The following is a 17,232-nucleotide window of genomic DNA, read 5'->3' as shown; positions in this document are numbered from 1 at the left end:
GTTTTGTAATTTATAGTCCAAACAAAGCAAATTTAGTAAAATGCTTTGAGGAAGAATAATGCCAGTAATGAAGAGTACATAATAAGAAGTACAATGCTGAGCCAGAGAACCTCCACCAGCACAGCTCTATGCAGGACCCATGTTAATAGAGTTTAATAGAATAAGAGATCTGATAGCTCTCTACTTAATTTTCTTGTGTGTGTGTGTGTGTGTGTGTGTGTATATATAGGTTTCTGGACTACCTCTCTGATCTGTGTGTGTCAATGAATAAATCGATCCCAGTCACACAGGAGCTGATCTGTAATGCAGTGCTGGACCCAGCTAATGCCGACATCCTCATAGAAACCAAGTGAGCTCTTACACTGTGAAACTATTTGTATCGTCAAACAGTTTAATGTACATAAAAACCCTCGTGTATTTGTATGTATCCATCTTCTCTGTACATGCTGGCTTAAGTATAGTGTGTCCGACTTAGTGTAAAATTGATACGATGTAAAAGGTCTTTTTATTCTCTCACTTTCTCTCAGACTTGTGTTGTCTCGGTTTGAGATCGATTCTCTGAATGTCGGAGAGCCTCCACTAGAGACAGAGGAAGATGTGGAAGAGGTGTGGTTGTTTTGGAAAGACAGCGGGAAGGAAATCCGCAGCAAGAGCATCAGGGAGTTGGCACAGGATGCCAAGGAAGGCCAGAAGGAAGACCAGGAGGTTGTCAGCTACTACAGGTAATACCTGCTTGAGTGGTGCACAGGACGAGTAAACAAACATAAGTACGTTTTAGAAATATTATCACAATAACATAAAGGGATACAATAAATCAAGAAAGAAAGTGAGCAATAATAATGGAAAGACATAAATATGATGTAATGAAATAACCAATGGAAATGACCGGACGAATTTTAATGGAATTTTTAACACTCAGCTCTTCTCCTTTCCCCTGTCCTCAGGTACCAGCTAAACCTGTTTGCTCGCATGTGCCTCGACCGCCAGTATCTGGCCATCAACAAAATCTCAGGTCAGCTGGACGTGGACTTGATCCTGCGCTGCATGTCAGACGAGGACCTGCCCTATGACCTGCGCGCTTCCTTCTGCCGCCTCATGCTGCACATGCATGTGGATCGTGACCCCCAGGAACCGGTTACGCCTGTGAAATACGCCCGCCTGTGGTCTGAGATCCCCTCCAAGATCGCCATCGATGAGTACGTCAGCTTTTAGTTTTTCCCCCCTGACCTTCCAAATAAAAGTATGATTATTGTATTCATTCTCATAGCCACATCTTTATTTTTCTCAACCCAATATTTTGTTTCTCATATTTCACAGTGCTGTTAGCTAGGAAAATGTACAAGCGCTGTTCGCTTGTACTATGGGTGATTTTATCATCATTTTTGTCTTTCAGTTATGATAACGACGGCACCACCAGAGATGAAATTAAGGAGCGTTTCGCTCTCACTATGGAGTTTGTGGAGAATTATCTGAGAATTGTGGTCTGTCAAAATGTTCCCTTCTCAGACAAGGAGAAAAACAAACTCACGTTCGAGGCGAGTTTCCACAGGCTCCCCATTTCAACACAGTCAGCTGTCACGTCTGATTCTGAGTGTACCTCACTGTCTGAATCTGTTATTTTGTCACGAACAGGTTGTGAACTTGGCGCGGAACCTCATCTATTTCGGCTTCTACAGCTTCAGTGACTTGCTGCGCCTGACCAAGATCCTGCTAGCCATATTAGACTGCGTGCATGTCAGCACGATATACCCCATCAACAAAATGGAGAAAGGCGACGAGAACAAAGGTGTCGTTTAATCTGTCACCTGTGCGAACGTTATGGTTTTTTATATTACTGTTTTTTAATGGCTTAATAAAAAGAGGCATTAACTGATCCGTGATATCTTCTCTCTTCATCTCTGCAGGTAGTAATGTTATGAGGTCTATCCATGGTGTCGGGGAACTGATGACCCAGGTTGTGCTAAGGGGGGGCGGCTTTCTGCCCTCCACCCCTACAGCACCCCCGGACGGAGAGGTGGGCAAGACCCAGACGGAGCCTGAGAAGGAGGACATCCTGGTGATGGACACCAAGCTGAAGATCATTGAGATTCTCCAGGTAACAAGAGTCACGTGTTTGCGTCCATTCACTGTGTACGTGAGTAAATGTTTAGATGTGTATGTGCAGCATTTAGGGTGGGATTTTATATATGAAGAGTGTTCTATGGGTGCAAGTCGTTAACTGGGAAAAGGTTCTTGAATAAGTGGACTTGTTAGTATGAATATTAAAAGGGCCGTTGTAAGCCGTGTTTTTGTCTTTTTCACTCTGTAGTTTATCCTGAATGTGCGTCTGGACTACAGGATTTCCTGCCTGCTGTGCATTTTTAAAAAAGAGTTTGATGGAAGCAACACTCAGACCGACACTCTGCCTAATCCTAATGCTAATGGTAACACTAGTGCTAATGCTACTACTACAGCTACCGCTAATGGGGATGGTCCTAATAGTATACCAGGTGAAAGCTTGAACCACATGCTTAAGTGTTTGAACCGCATGCTTAAGAGTTCGAACCCCATGCCTAACTCTTAAGAGTGTTTTTTTTTTGTTTTGTTTCTCCTACTTTGTTTATTTGCTTGTCCATTTTGCCTTCCACAGCACTAGATTTTGAGAAAATCGAAGAGCAGGCTGAGGGGATCTTTGGTGCAAGGTGTGAAGATGCCATAAACCATAAAAGATCTGTATTTTTTTGTATACAAGTATTTCTGCATATACAAAGCATGTTTAGTTCTTTGTCCTGGTACATAAAAGAGTCTTTGTTGTTATCCACTCAGCGAGGAGAACACACCACTAGACCTTGATGACCACGGAGGCAGAACGTTCCTGAGGGTTCTTCTGCACCTCACCATGCATGACTACCCTCCGCTGGTGTCTGGGGCTTTACACCTACTCTTCAGACACTTCAGCCAGAGACAGGAAGTGCTCATGGCTTTCAAACAGGTACACACACTTCCTCAGCTTTCAGGTCCTCAGCTTTCAGAGAGGTTTAGTGTTACTGTTGGCTCAGTAAGTGTCTAAATAAAACACTCACACACAAAACTTTCCCTTTCCCTGTTTTCTTTGTTTCTGAAAAGGAAATTTCCTTTTCAACCACATTACATGACCTGCTAATTCTAACCTAAGCCCAACTAAGCCCAACCTGTCTCTCTCTCTCTCTCTCACTGTATCTTCAGGTCCAGCTCCTGGTGACCAGTCAGGACGTAGATAACTACAAGCAGATAAAGTCTGACCTAGACCAGCTGCGCTCCATTGTGGAGAAGTCTGAGCTGTGGGTGTACAAGCGCCAGGGGGACGACGCGCTGGATGGAGGCGATGGTCCGGCTGAATCTGACCACAAAAAGAAGGTTTGAGAAGTGTGAATATTACGCACAAATTAGATATAATCCCATTGGTTCATCCCTGAGACCCACCCCACGATATTAACACCTACTTTAATCTGAATCGTGCTTAGAAGCAATAAACGATCAGTGGATCAGATTGATTTCTTTACTACGAAATATGAATTGGTTAACTGTGAATAGACCTTATCATGTGTCTGTTGAATTTTTGATCAGTTTAGAATCATGTTCACACTTCTCAGAGTAACAAGTTTTAAAATATTTATCCAGGAGCAGTGTTACGGCTTCGGAAGGGTTAGGATTTTAGCCCAGTAATTTCAGTTACTTTATTTAATGTGGGTCCATTTCCCATGTTTACCTGAAAAATAACCACCAGCCTTTTTTATTTTTTATTTATTTATTTATTTATTTATTTTTTTACTCTTAGCTCGACACAGAGCCGGTGATTTTGGCACTACTAACCCCTGTTTGGATTGCTCTTGAATAATTACTGTGTTTGAAAGTGGACTGTTTTGTTTTCACTCTTTATGCAGGGTGACATAAGTGGCATGGAGAAAAATAAAACGGAGAGCACTAGCAGCTATAATTACAGGGTTGTCAAGGAGGTAAATGTACCTTATTTCTATAGACAACACACACACACACACACACACACACACACACCTGCAAACCCATGCAAGGCAGCGCCATGACGTAGTGGTGAAGTAGTTGTTACATGCTATTACGGCCCTACGAACACCAATTAAACTCCTTCATTCAAAACCAAAGATAATAAGTTGGCATGAAGGCATGTTTTGTTGTTGTGTGTTGTTGTTGTTGTCTTTCATGATCTAGTTCATTCCTACTCATTCTCTCTTAATCATACTTTAGTTTGTGTTTCTGTTGATATTTAGTTGAAATGTCATCGATCTATGATGACTAAGTGCAGAATGCCAACTTAAGCCTGGCACTTTTATAAGTAAAAGAAAAGCTCTCTCTCCTTCTTTCTCACTCTTGCTCTGTATAGATCCTGTTAAGGCTGAGCAAGTTGTGTGTTCAGGAGGGAGTATCGGGGAAGAAAAGTAAGAAACAGCAGCAAAGGCTGCTGAGGAACATGGGAGCTCACGTGGTGGTACTTGAGCTACTTCAGATCCCCTATGAGAAGGTGAGATTTCCGATGAGAAAGTTCTGCTGTAAGAAGCATCTGGTGAGTCTCAAGAGTATCAGGATGTGGTGAGATCTGCTGCTGAACAGATGTAGTAAGATATCATATCTGAGGCATATCGTAAGGTTCCCACTTGAAAATGAAGGGGCTTGTTAGGACCCTGCTTTGGAGAGAGTTAAAAAACAAACAATCAATCAAAGCCAACTAAAACCAACTAAATGCAATAATGAGGTGTGCTTGGTTTGGCAGGGTGAGGATATTAGAATGCAGGAGATCATGAAGCTGGCTCACGAGTTCCTCCAGAACTTCTGTGCTGGGAACCAGCAGAACCAAGCCCTGCTCCACAAGCACATTAACCTCTTCCTCAATCCAGGGGTGAGTCCATGTAAATTAACATCTGTGCTGGATGGAAAAAAGTCTTGCTTGAATTTCATGGAACTCATATGGGTTATCCAGCATCTAGGGCATGTCCTGATAGGCTTGATAAGGTAGATAAGACCTTCTGGTAATCTGCAGTGGAATACTTTTCCATGGCAAATGAATCTAAAAAAAGACCTGTACAAAAGTTGTAGTGATTAGAAATAGATAGAAGTGTAGCATGGCCTTTTATGAAATTGGGAAATACTGAGGGTATTACCTGTAGTCTAGATTATACATGATTTATCGAATATACACCATTCATATTTAACCCCTGAAATATCTCATGATCTAGCATCTTACAATCTTAGCACTATATGTCCTCAATATTGGGTATTTAATCTAGACACTACATTGCTGTCTTTTCAGTAGATTTGTTTAGTTTGACATATTGCAGCACTGGGTGTGTTTAGCTGTGACCCTGTTCTCCCTCTGTAGATCTTAGAGGCTGTCACCATGCAGCACATCTTCATGAATAACTTCCAGCTGTGTAGCGAGATCAACGACCGCGTGGTGCAGCACTTTGTGCACTGCATCGAGACGCACGGCCGCCACGTTCAGTACCTCAAGTTCCTGCAGACCATCGTCAAGGCTGAGAACAAGTTCATCAAGAAATGCCAGGATATCGTGATGGCAGAGGTGGGTTATGGGTATTTTTTCCGCCATCTTTTTAGGCCTTGTGAACTTTAATGCTCATTTCTTTCTCCCCTTCTTCATCTCCGTCTACCCCTCTCCTCCTCATCGTAGCTGGTGAATGCCGGGGAGGACGTGTTGGTGTTCTACAACGACCGAGCCTCGTTCCAGACGTTGGTGCAGATGATGCGTTCGGAGCGAGACCGGATGGACGAAAACAGCCCGCTGATGTACCACATCCACTTGGTGGAGCTGCTGGCCGTATGCACTGAGGGCAAGAACGTCTACACGGAGATCAAGTGCAACTCACTGCTGCCCCTGGATGACATCGTCCGTGTCGTCACCCATGAGGACTGCATCCCTGAGGTCAGGCCGTCCACCTTGTTCTCGGTGTGCTGTGCTCAACACGACTCGGTCTGTTTGAGACACTGGAGCAATCCCAATCACTGACATGTTGAACAAGCAATGGAAATACTAGTTTTGAAACAACAATATAAAACATATAACAAATAAATTGTAACTGACATCCAACTTCATTATTAAGAGGCCAAAGCTGCTCTCTGTGAAAAAGTGATTAGATCAGATTTTAACTTCGTATTAGTTTAAATACTGACAACAGGAAATTCCGCTAATTGAAGATTTAATTTAATTCCAAGAAAAATTCAGTTAAGTGAATTTTGAACAAGCGTTCCTTTGTTATCCTGTATTTAAGAGCTACCCCACAGGTCTGGTGTTTTGGTAGTTTTGGTTTTTGTGCCTGGCTATTATCAAACCTTCCAACAGTGTAAGACCCTTATAAAGTGTTTCTTGGAAATACATTTTATAATGGCATATAAGGTGTATAATTTAGAAAAAGTGTGTACATACTTATCTCAAGAAGTCGGATCACTAGGGAATTTTTTTCTTGGCATAATGTATTTATTTATTTAATCAAGTAATTTTTTTGTCCATACAAAGTTCCTGACTGCATTGCCATTGTTATGGTTTGAGAAAAACCACAGCAATTTGTTTGGCCATTATTTCCAATAATTGTCTTGTTTGTCTGCAGGTGAAGATTGCATATATCGACTTCCTAAACCACTGCTATGTAGACACAGAAGTGGAGATGAAGGAGATCTACACAAGCAACCACATGTGGAAGCTCTTTGAGAACTTCCTGGTTGATATATGCAGGGTAATCACCTATGCAACAGCTTCTGAACCTTGATTCTGTGTTTTGTCAGATACAAGATAGAACCGGAGATATGTGAGAGATATTTTCAGCACAAATGATTCCACAAGGCAAGAGCAACAAGTGATGAATTTGCATTATTTTTTTATCTGATAAAGTGATTTTGAGGGGTTATTTAAAGTGCAAAAGAGAAAAACAGGAAGGGTGGGCACTAATTTAAATTTATGTAGCAATGAGATGTCTTAAGATACAGTATAGTTTCAAAGTTAAGAATTCGGAGAAAGCCTGGTCTCGGAACAGATGTCTGTAGAATTCCCATTCGGGATATATGACCATACCGTCGGGAGCGAAATACATTTAGTACAAACTATGTGTGTTAGAATCCTTCAAGCTGCGAGTTGTAACCGGTTTAGCTGATACTAATTAATTAAATTATTTAATTTAAATTTAAACCCATGACATGGAGTTCATTTTAGCGAGACATCGTTTGTTAAGTGCGAGTTACAGTCATCCATGTTGTTCTGCGTGATCTTTGCGTCATTGTGCTGCTATTGCTGACACAGGAAGGGTGAATCAGAGCCGTATTCTGACTTTACTCAGCATGGCCTACGCATTGCGTTAATTTTCTGCATCTTTTTTTTTTTTTTGTTATTGTTATTTACGGCTCGCAGGTCTGCAACAACACGAGCGACCGCAAGCACGCCGACTCCACGATGGAGCGCTATGTCACTGAGACGGTCATGAGCATTGTCACCACTTTCTTCAGCTCCCCCTTTTCCGATCAGAGCACTAGTTTACAGGTAATCATTGCCAGGCGGTTCTATATTGACCCGAAGCTCTACTTTCAGTTTGCGAGACACGAAAGCACATAAATCGCATTGTAGCGTTATAAAGAAACTAACTTATACTTCCTTATTATATTTGTTGTGAGGCTTCGGGTGTGGTTCCTGTTTAACATTTAATATCAAAGTTTAATGATTTGTTTAATGATAATGTTGCTGAAGACTTACATTTGTTTAATAAAGGAAGCAGCATATTTTTGATCATTTTGATCCCCCTCCCCATCTAGATGACACATCACATGTATGTAAGTACCAGTAACCCGTCCTCCTCCAAACACCCCCACCTCACATCCTGGTGTTCCTTTACATATCTCAGATCTACCACACACACACACACACTCACACTCACACTCACACATACACACACACTCACATGCTCAACACTAAATTTCTTCACACACATGTGCACCACAGACATGCACACATTTCTTTAGAAAAAGGCTGACTACTTGGATTGAGTCACAGCTTTCCAAGAACTCAGACTGTGCATTGCAAAGTTTTCCAAAAGCAGTCAAGCCAGTCATTGGTTACACTTGCTTGCACTGCTGGTGCACACGCACACACACACACACACACACACACACACACACACATACAGGCCTCTGTGTGAGCCATTCTACAGATCCAGACTTCCCAAATATCTGTTTCGCAACATTACTAGTGTGGTTAGGTCTAGCCAAATGGTTTTACTGTTTGTGTGTGTGTGTGTGTGTGTGTGAGTGCGCGTGCGTGTGCGCATATACAAATGTGTCCTTACACACTGTGTACCCTTGGCTGGGTGCATGAATGGATGTCAGAGGTAATCAGCTAATTCTTACAGTTGACTGGCTCAACTGTCCTTGGAAAGTATTGTCACTTTACTTGGAGATTTAGTATGTACTCATCTCCCCTGGGTATGTTGACTTCATTAAACACCGCCCACCATCCCTCCTGTACGATGACCCATCAGTGACTTTGACTTAACATTCAGACCTGTATTTGTCTAGGTACTCCCCCGGATTGAACCTAATCCATATGTGCTGACAGCTGTTTCCTGCTCATGAGGATTTCACTAGGATGTGTTTTTGTTTGGCCATTTGGCTGCTGATCAGGAGAGTTTTCAGCCAACTGAATGCCTTTTGATTCCCATATGAAAGTGGAAAGCACTTGAATAAATAGCCAACATATTCTCAAGCATTAACAGGATAGAAATTGTAAAACAAATTTGTATTGTGTTAGATTTTTGCATGGTTCACAGTAATTTTATGTAAACTTAGTTTGTAACTTAAAGCAGTAGTTTGTCCCGAGGTGCTAAAATGGCTACCGGAGAAGACAAGCTAGCATGCCACAGAATCTCTCTCTTTCTCTTAGGTTATGTCAACAATAGATGCGAACGTGAACAAGACTGATTAAAATGAGTTTTATTCGTGTTTAGTTGAAACACTTTAAGCCAAAGTTCACAAAAAGAAATATTACAGACTGACATTCAAACATAAGTACTCGGATAACACTATCACACTCGTTTTAGTGGTCTGTACTTTCTTAGCTGAACCAGAAACCCAAGTCATCAGTTCTTCAGATTAAAGGTTTGAATCAGGACAGTGCTTTGTCTTATGTGGTTTAAGGTTGTTAATAAAAACTGTTAATGTCTGAAAACTGAAAGGACCCCCACAACTTTTCTAACCAACAAATGACATCACTCTTTTCCCTGAAGTGAGGTGTGATGACATTGTCTGCTCTCTGTTGTTACAGGCCTCCCTTCTGTACAAACTAATAGAGGTATTGCACAGTATAGTGTGGTGACATCCTTGGCTTGGTTAGTCACATTTCTAGTAAGCCTGTCTGGGGAGCACTGAGCTCGCAGACCTCAGACAAATCTGAGGACCTTTCATTTCTTTCTTATTCATGGTATAACCCTTCAGGCCCACTAGAGCTGACTGTGTATTTGTGATTGAATTTAGAAGATGCCTGTGGATTTTTTTTACTTTAGCACCCCCCCAATTAGTTTAATGGGTGTCAGTGATTATCAGATTTTAGTAATTAGATTATACAGGGTATGAATTCAACATAATGTGGAAAGTTTTATTTCTAAAATTATATCTGTATAGGAAGATATCATATAAACCCATGGAATTTCTTATTGTGTAGAACAGACTATCACATACACTATATGGCCAAAAGTTTGTGGACACCTGATCATCACACCTATATGTGGTTCTTCTCCAAACTGTTGCCACAAAGTTGGAAGCACACAATTGTATAGAATGTCTTTGTACGCTGTAGCATTTCAAATTCCCTTAACTGGAACTAAGAGGTCCAAACCTGTTCCAGCATGACGATGCCCCTATGTACAAAGCAAGCTCCATGAAGACATGGTTTGCCAAGATCGGAGTGGAAGAACTCGAGTGGCCTGTACAGAATTCTGACCTCACAACCATGCTCCAAAATCTAGTGGAAAGCCTTCCCAGAAGAATGGGGTTCATTATAACGGCAAAGGTGGGACTAACTCTGGTTAATGCCCATGGTTTTGGAATGGGATTTCCAACAAGCACACCTGGTTGTGATGGTTAGGTGTCCACAAACTTTTGGCCGTATAGTTTTTTTCTGCTTGTGTAATTGTTTTAGTGAAGGGTAAGTTTTAGCAGTCATAGGTTTGTGAGGTGTCTAATGCTCTCTTGACTTTTTAGCATGTGATCAAGACAGTATTAAATTTTGTGTGTTTAATAATCTTGGTGATGCAGTTCGTTGGTTTTCTTTTTTCCCCACCATTGATTTTCCTTTCAAACTATTTCCTTCTGTTTTATTTTTCCTTTTCTCCACGGCAGACCCGTCAGCCGGTCTTTGTGCAGCTGTTGCAGGGTGTTTTCCGGGTGTACCACTGTAGCTGGCTCATGCCCACCCAGAAGGCATCAGTGGAGAGCTGCATCAAAGTCCTCTCTGACGTGGGTAAGAATGGCCGTCTCGGGCTCTGACCCGTGTGAGCGACAAGGCACCGTTCACAAAATACACTCTCTACCTATTCTGAGGCCTTACAACCTCTTGACAAAGTCTTTGCATTACATGCAGCCAAAAGTCGGGCGATTGCCATTCCGGTTGACCTGGACAGCCAGGTGAACAACCTGTTTGTAAAATCTAACACCGTTGTACAGAAGACCATCCTGAATTGGAGGATGTCGGCTCGGAACGCCTCCAGACGAGACTCCACAATCAGCGCATCCAAAGACTACAGAAACATCATCGAGAGGCTGCAGGTAAGCACCAACACTCGAATGGCAGGCACAGCAGGGGAACGTGTTTGGTACTTAGTCTGTCTTAGTACAAAATATGAATGTTTGGTTTTTTCCAATGTCACCTCACCACAGCTAGGACAAACACACACACAAACATTAGCACGCACGTGACATGCTGAAACAAATACATAACAAACATTCCATACATGTCCAACACACACACACACATACCTGCTCACACACACTTGCATTCCTATCACACAGGCACATAAAGACACACAGACTCACTTTCACCTTTCTGTACAGTAAAGGTATGCTGTAGAAATGAACAACACAACAGCAATGTTATTTCTGTTTTAAGACAATGACACGAACCAGTGATTATGACTCACTTCCACAACTAAAGAAAAACCTTCTCAACATTATTAGTGCCTTTGTTTTTTCCAGTACACACAATTATCTGATTTGATCTGATAGAGGAATCCGGACACTTGTTAAGTGCTGGAACAGATGTTCGTTCAGCTCACCCTGATATATTTACTTTTTCAAGGCATATTAGTTGAAATAACAACTGAGGGTGAAGGGCTTTGCTCATAGCCACAACCGTTACACTCAAAAGAAGGTAAAGGACCCGAAGTTCTCTGGTACCAGGTCAGTAGCTGTAGCTGTCCCGGGCTTTATTTCCACTTCCTTTTGAAGCCCCCCAGTGTCACTGGGGAGCAGCTGATTTCTGATCAGAGCCCCTCCCTTCTCGTAAGCCTGCTTTTAGTTCACAGGAAGTCATAGCATACGCATGATTGTGTGTTAAAGAAATGAAAATAGAATGTGTGTGCATACCTGAACTTGTCATTCCATACTTGAAGACTGAGAAGTCAGCTTTTGGGGTGTGTCTCTGTGTGCGTGTGTGGAAGCATATATGGGGGAGTCGATCATATGATGTGTAGTTTCACTTAATCACATTTGCACCACACCTGCCGCCCTTTGCACATTTCATGTAGGAGGCTGCGTGTCTATGTGCTCTCTTGTTGGGCTCAGACTAAACCAAAGCCCTTCACTGTGATCTCACAACTGCCCTTACTCGCTCTCAGTCACAGGGTTCAAAACGAAATTCCAAGGACTACACAGCAGATCGGTCACTTCTCGTTCATCTGAGCCAGTGGGTGTCATGGGTTTGGTTTGTGTGGGTGCTAGTGCTGAAACAGGATGTCAGTGTTGTGTTTGTCCCAAATGATTTAAGCCATTTATACATTGTCATGCCTCCATAACTTGTCCGTGCATCCGTCCAAGATTCTCTTTAGAGTGAGTCAAATTCACAGCAAGGTCAAATGTCTGAAATAATTTTTCTTCAATAGCTTCCTTCCTGTTTGAAGTATATTTTAAGAGTATTTGAGGCGTACAAATTGGTAACAAGAAGGACTAGACTTGTTGGCAGCGGAGGCATCCTTGTTGACACCGTTAGCGTCACGTTCTTCTTGTTTCGTAGTCACATATTTATTTAATTCAACCCCTTCTGTTAATACTAAGCAATTCAATTGCTCCTAAAAAGAGCTATTTTTTAGTTCTCCAATTCTTAACAAAAGCTAAATTTAAGTGCTTTTTAACACCTTGTACAGATTCTATAATAATTATTAGAATAAGCACATTAGAAAACATTAACACATCACTGAGACAAATGTGGTTAAAATTAAACTCAGTGTCCAGGAACAGAGTTTAGAATACCAAGAACTGGGAAGCAGAAATGTGAACAAGTGAACACACACATACTAAAAAATCACGTTATTGTGTAGCTTCTGTCACGAGCTGATAAGGAAGTGTAGGCTGTGCACCCAAATCATATCTGTTCAACTCATCCTGGTGTTTTCCGGTTTTTCATATATTTCTTTACTGGCTAAAATCTTTTAAATCATATTTTTGAAACATCTGCAATTGAATTACATAAAGACATTTATGGTCTTCTTGTCCTGGAAATAGATTCTACTCACTTTCATGTAATGTAATGTTTGAATGTGGTGGCTACATTCTCCTAGTGGTTGTATTATAATTCTATAAGCGACCTGTCCCCTTTACACCACCGTGTGTTTTTGTGTGTGTTTATCAGGACATTGTCTCTGCTCTGGAGGACCGTTTAAGGCCCCTGGTGCAGGCTGAGCTCTCCGTACTCGTGGATGTCCTTCACAGACCCGAGCTGCTCTTCCCTGAGAACACGGAGGCTCGGAAGAAGTGTGAGAGCGGAGGCTTCATCTCCAAGTAAGACTATCCTAATAATTTCCCATAATAATTTTCAATCTGCCCATATACAGTAGTGTGCAAAAGTCTCAGGCACATTCAAAGAAATGCTGTGGAGCAAAGATGCCTTCAAAAATAATGAAATTAAATGTTTCTACATTAAAAAAGAAATACTGTAGTAATAAAAGAAACAAAGTCAATATTTGGTGTGATGACTCTAAAAAAAAATGAATAGTCTCAGGTACAATTTGTGCAGTTTTATAAGGAAATGAGCTGGAAGTGTTACTGAGCATCTTGCAAAATCAGCCACGGTTCTTCTGGAGACTTTGACTGTCGACTTGCTTCTTATTTTTGCAGTGAAACCCAGCAGCCTTCATTATGTTTTTTTTTTTTTTGTCTGAAAAATGGTCTCTTATGTAATCTACTGCTTCCATTACTGATATACAAACATTTTTCTGTAACATTTAATTTTGTGCTGGAAACTAATGTATGGAATCTAAAATGTTTTTGTACTAACTTGATAATATAGAAGTCATAAAATAAAAACCTATACCAAAGTTTGTACTAAAAAAAAAATAGGGTGCTTAAGACTTTTGCACAGTGCTGTACTTGTGGCTGACAAGAAGCTTCTGGAGCTCTTTTCTTCCATTACACAATAGCTATAATGGAGATATATGAGCAGGTGTAACATTTACCTGTTAGTAGCTGTCCTCAGTGTGTGTGAGAGTGAGCGAGTGAATGTGTGCATCATAGCTGAGGATTTCTTGTAGAGGTGTTTTCTGCTGGGATTAAGTGTGTGTGTGTGTGTGTGTGTGTGTGTGTGTGTGGTGATAGGATTAAATAGTGGAGAGGTGTGTGAGATGAACACGTAGAAGTGAGATTACAGCATGGACTGACGTGTGTGTGTGTGTGTGTGTGGTTGCGCACACACAGATAAGAGCGGGAAAGACACACCTATCTGCTCGTACTCATGACCCATGATACCATTTCAGTGTAGTTAGATTTATTGCACATAAACGTAATTAAACCTGGGAGATATAAGAAAAAACAATTGTAAATATTTTGCAAGGCTTTAATTTGATATTGATGATAAAAATTTTTGATAATACTTGCTAACTTATTACAAAGTTCTTTTTCCAGATTTTTTTTTTTTAAACAAAGAGAATCTGTCCTGGTTTTCTGCATTATTCAGTTCAGTTCAGTTTATATAGTGCTTTTACCAAAAGTAATTAGAACAAAGCAGCTTCACAGAAATCCAGATGGAGATTTAGATCCCAAATGAACAAGAAGTGATGTTTTATCTCCATTTTTATTAGTTACAAAAAATCAGAACATTTCCAGTTCAAGTTTATAATTACTATATATTTACGTCTCTCTCTCTCTCTCTCTCTCTCTCTCTCTTTTGCCTTCTTGCTCTCTCTTTGCTCTGTGTCTGTCTCACTCTCTGCCTCTCTCTCTCTCTCTCTTTGCACTCTCTCTCTCTCTCTCTCTCTCTTTCACTCTCTTGCTCTCTGTTTGCTCTCTCTCTGTCTGCCTCTCTCGCTCACTTTGCCCTCTCTCTCTGGATGTCTTTCTCTCTCTCTCTCTCTCTCTTTCGCTCTCTCTCTTTCACTCTCTCTCTCTGTCTCACTCCATTTTCCAGGCTAATAAAACACACTAAGCAGCTGTTGGAGGAAAATGAGGAGCGTTTGTGCATTAAGGTTCTTCAGACTCTCAGGGAAATGATGACCAAAGACCGGGGTTATGGCGAGAAGGTAAAAACACAGAAGGTACCTTTGTGTAGAACAGCACAGAGTCCAGGTCCTATTGTTAAAAAACTCCATTGTGGCCTTATCACGGTGTCTGTCCTGAGTTATGCAAAAGGTTTACTGTTAAAGCGCGCACACACACACACACACACACACACACACACACAGTGCATACAAACTGGATTCTGCCCTTTCTCTTATCTTCCTGACAGCTTTTCAAATGCGTTGTCAGTTTTATTCTTTGATGTGGGTTTGTGGGTTACCATTACGTGCACGAAAACAAAAACTACACTAGCAGTTCATTGTTTTCAGGGTCAGTCCATTTTTAAGACTCTTAACACTCAGTGAGCCCCAGCAGCATGTTCTAATCACTAATAATCTGTCCTATTTGGCTGAATGAATCTCCTCACACTAATATTACTCAAATCACCAGTCTTGGTCTAGATAAAGTGTGTCAGAGCTACTGCTACTGGAGGGCCGCAGTTTCACACTGCATAATGCAGAGGTCTGGAGTTCTACCGGCCTGAGTCAACTCAGAAGTTAATTATCATGTTTTTACTGAGATGACCCACTAAACACTCATCTCTATAAATCACTATCTCCTCCAGCACTGCAGCCATTCAGTACACGAGTTTCAGACACCCAAGGGCTATATCACCAAGCAAGATTCTGTGGTTAACAAACTAAATTCGGGGTAATGACGGTGGCTCAATATTTGGCCAGCTCTGCCACTGTAGCAACTTCCTCTCTTTCGGAGAAGAATAGCTGATATTATGCACTTTAGCTGAAGTAAGTAAGGTCCTTAAACAATCATATCTTGTTATAAAAAAAAGAAAAGTCTGAATTTCACCTATTATATATGGAAACTAAATTGTAAAAAGTATCTCTTTTTGTCACCGTCATGCTCTACAAACCATCTATAGATTGTCCTGAGCCAGTCTATCAGCATATTAAGTGATGTGTATCTTTCCACAACATGTGATAAAACTTACTGACTCCGCAAGAACTAAATATAGAATTGATAGCTTTAGTAAGCTTTACTGTTCCCTTCATAAAACTGAGCAAAAGCGATTGTGGAAAATAAACCTTATGCACAATAATTCAATTTTTCAAGCAGTAGAAGCTGTTTATCTTTTTATCGTCTTCATCAGAAGTAATAGCATTTTCTCTCCAAAAACTATATGGGCTAAAACGAATAACGTCCCTAAGAAATATTGACCCCCTGAAACGTTTTCATTTTTTTTTTTTTCAGTATTGTTTATTATTTTTCATTTGCTGTTGGTTTTCATTTGCTGTGAGCTGTGCTTGCTTGTGCATGTGTAACCCTATCCTGTTTGCATGTGGTAGAAATATGAGGTTGCACACATAAAAAAAAAAAAAAAAATTTGTAAAATCCTGTAAATACCCATCATCTATTACCATAGAAGGAAGTACAGAACTTTCAACAGAATTTTGGTCTTTTCAAGAAAGATACAGCTGGCATGTGTTAATTGTAAGGGATTTTTTTAATTATAAAAAAACAAAAAAACAAAAAAAAAGTGATTGGGGGAGAAGATTTTTGAGCTTAAAATATCAACTATTTCATATTTTTTTTATACATATATATATGTATATATATATATATATATATATATATATATATATATATATATATATATATATATATATATATATATATATATGTACTGTAACTTTTGCTCATTTTCATGAAAGGTGTCAGTAATTCTGGAGGGAACTGTAGATAATCTACTAAACATCCAGAGCTATAAACCAGTCGAAGAAAGTGAAAGAAAGAAGGATGAGTTGATTTTGTATATAATGTGTATAGATTATCTGCTAAACAGCAGCAACCATTAACCTTTGACATGACAGTCTGTAGATAGTTTGTTGTCTGTAGAGCGTCTACACTGGACTATCCAAATAAAGTGTTGTCCGTAATCCTCCCTGATTTTCCCGACAGACTGCACTGCTCCTGAATTTTAGCCTAATCATATGTAAGGATTCATCGTGAGTTGCTAGTTTATCAGGTAAACAGGTGACCTGATCCAGTGACTACTAATACTGGATAGTCAGTCTAAACCAAATGGAGGCTTGGTTTCTTAGCACTCCTGTATCAAGCCAGCACAATTAATATTCAAATTATTGAGACATTTTCCTTTTTTTTAGTATGTAAAATTGTGATAGCTGCATGAGATAAGGCACTGAGACAGCCCGTGAAAGCTCCAGCGTACTATACGGTAGATTGAAGCTGAGGACACAGAGCAGGCATTATTACCCAATTTATTAGTCACTAAAATAAAAGTGCACAGTTTCTGGTAATTTGGATAATTACCTCTGCTTTGGTGATATATAGTGAGAGTGCTTGGTTTATTGTTTGCACTTTCTGTTCAGCTTGCTTAGTAATATGCCCTTCTCCTCTAGATCAAGCCCTTATACTTGGGTTTACCGCTCTATGCTTTTTAAATTGCATAAC

The 17,232-nt window shown here is 40.5% G+C and overlaps 1 protein-coding gene across 13 annotated transcripts in view; it reads left to right on the top strand.

Moving 5' to 3' along the window:
- Window positions 1–17,232, top strand: part of itpr1b (inositol 1,4,5-trisphosphate receptor, type 1b) — a 110,808-nt gene that overhangs the window by 33,181 nt on the left and 60,395 nt on the right. For 8 of the 13 annotated variants that reach the window (XM_026935790.3, XM_053226942.1, XM_026935789.3 and 5 more), the window contains 21 exons: window positions 230–349; window positions 528–722; window positions 945–1,196; window positions 1,394–1,535; window positions 1,633–1,786; window positions 1,905–2,095; window positions 2,309–2,489; window positions 2,630–2,681; window positions 2,806–2,971; window positions 3,205–3,375; window positions 3,903–3,974; window positions 4,376–4,513; window positions 4,763–4,888; window positions 5,369–5,569; window positions 5,678–5,929; window positions 6,612–6,737; window positions 7,406–7,534; window positions 10,381–10,501; window positions 10,622–10,806; window positions 12,884–13,032; window positions 14,654–14,765. In XM_026935790.3, coding sequence (XP_026791591.1) covers window positions 230–349; window positions 528–722; window positions 945–1,196; window positions 1,394–1,535; window positions 1,633–1,786; window positions 1,905–2,095; window positions 2,309–2,489; window positions 2,630–2,681; window positions 2,806–2,971; window positions 3,205–3,375; window positions 3,903–3,974; window positions 4,376–4,513; window positions 4,763–4,888; window positions 5,369–5,569; window positions 5,678–5,929; window positions 6,612–6,737; window positions 7,406–7,534; window positions 10,381–10,501; window positions 10,622–10,806; window positions 12,884–13,032; window positions 14,654–14,765 — 3,235 coding nt within the window. Of the gene's footprint in view, window positions 1–229; window positions 350–527; window positions 723–944; window positions 1,197–1,393; window positions 1,536–1,632; window positions 1,787–1,904; window positions 2,096–2,308; window positions 2,490–2,629; window positions 2,682–2,805; window positions 2,972–3,204; window positions 3,376–3,902; window positions 3,975–4,375; window positions 4,514–4,762; window positions 4,889–5,368; window positions 5,570–5,677; window positions 5,930–6,611; window positions 6,738–7,405; window positions 7,535–7,803; window positions 7,822–10,380; window positions 10,502–10,621; window positions 10,807–12,883; window positions 13,033–14,653; window positions 14,766–17,232 lie in introns of all 13 variants that reach the window. The other 5 variants (XM_026935780.3, XM_053226937.1, XM_053226941.1 and 2 more) reach the window with 1 other exon arrangement.

This window comes from Pangasianodon hypophthalmus, chromosome 20 (assembly GCF_027358585.1).
Source record: "Pangasianodon hypophthalmus isolate fPanHyp1 chromosome 20, fPanHyp1.pri, whole genome shotgun sequence".
Classification (NCBI taxonomy): domain Eukaryota; kingdom Metazoa; phylum Chordata; class Actinopteri; order Siluriformes; family Pangasiidae; genus Pangasianodon; species Pangasianodon hypophthalmus.
Note: the sequence above shows the minus strand (reverse complement) of the source record. Positions and strands in the feature narration are given on the sequence as shown.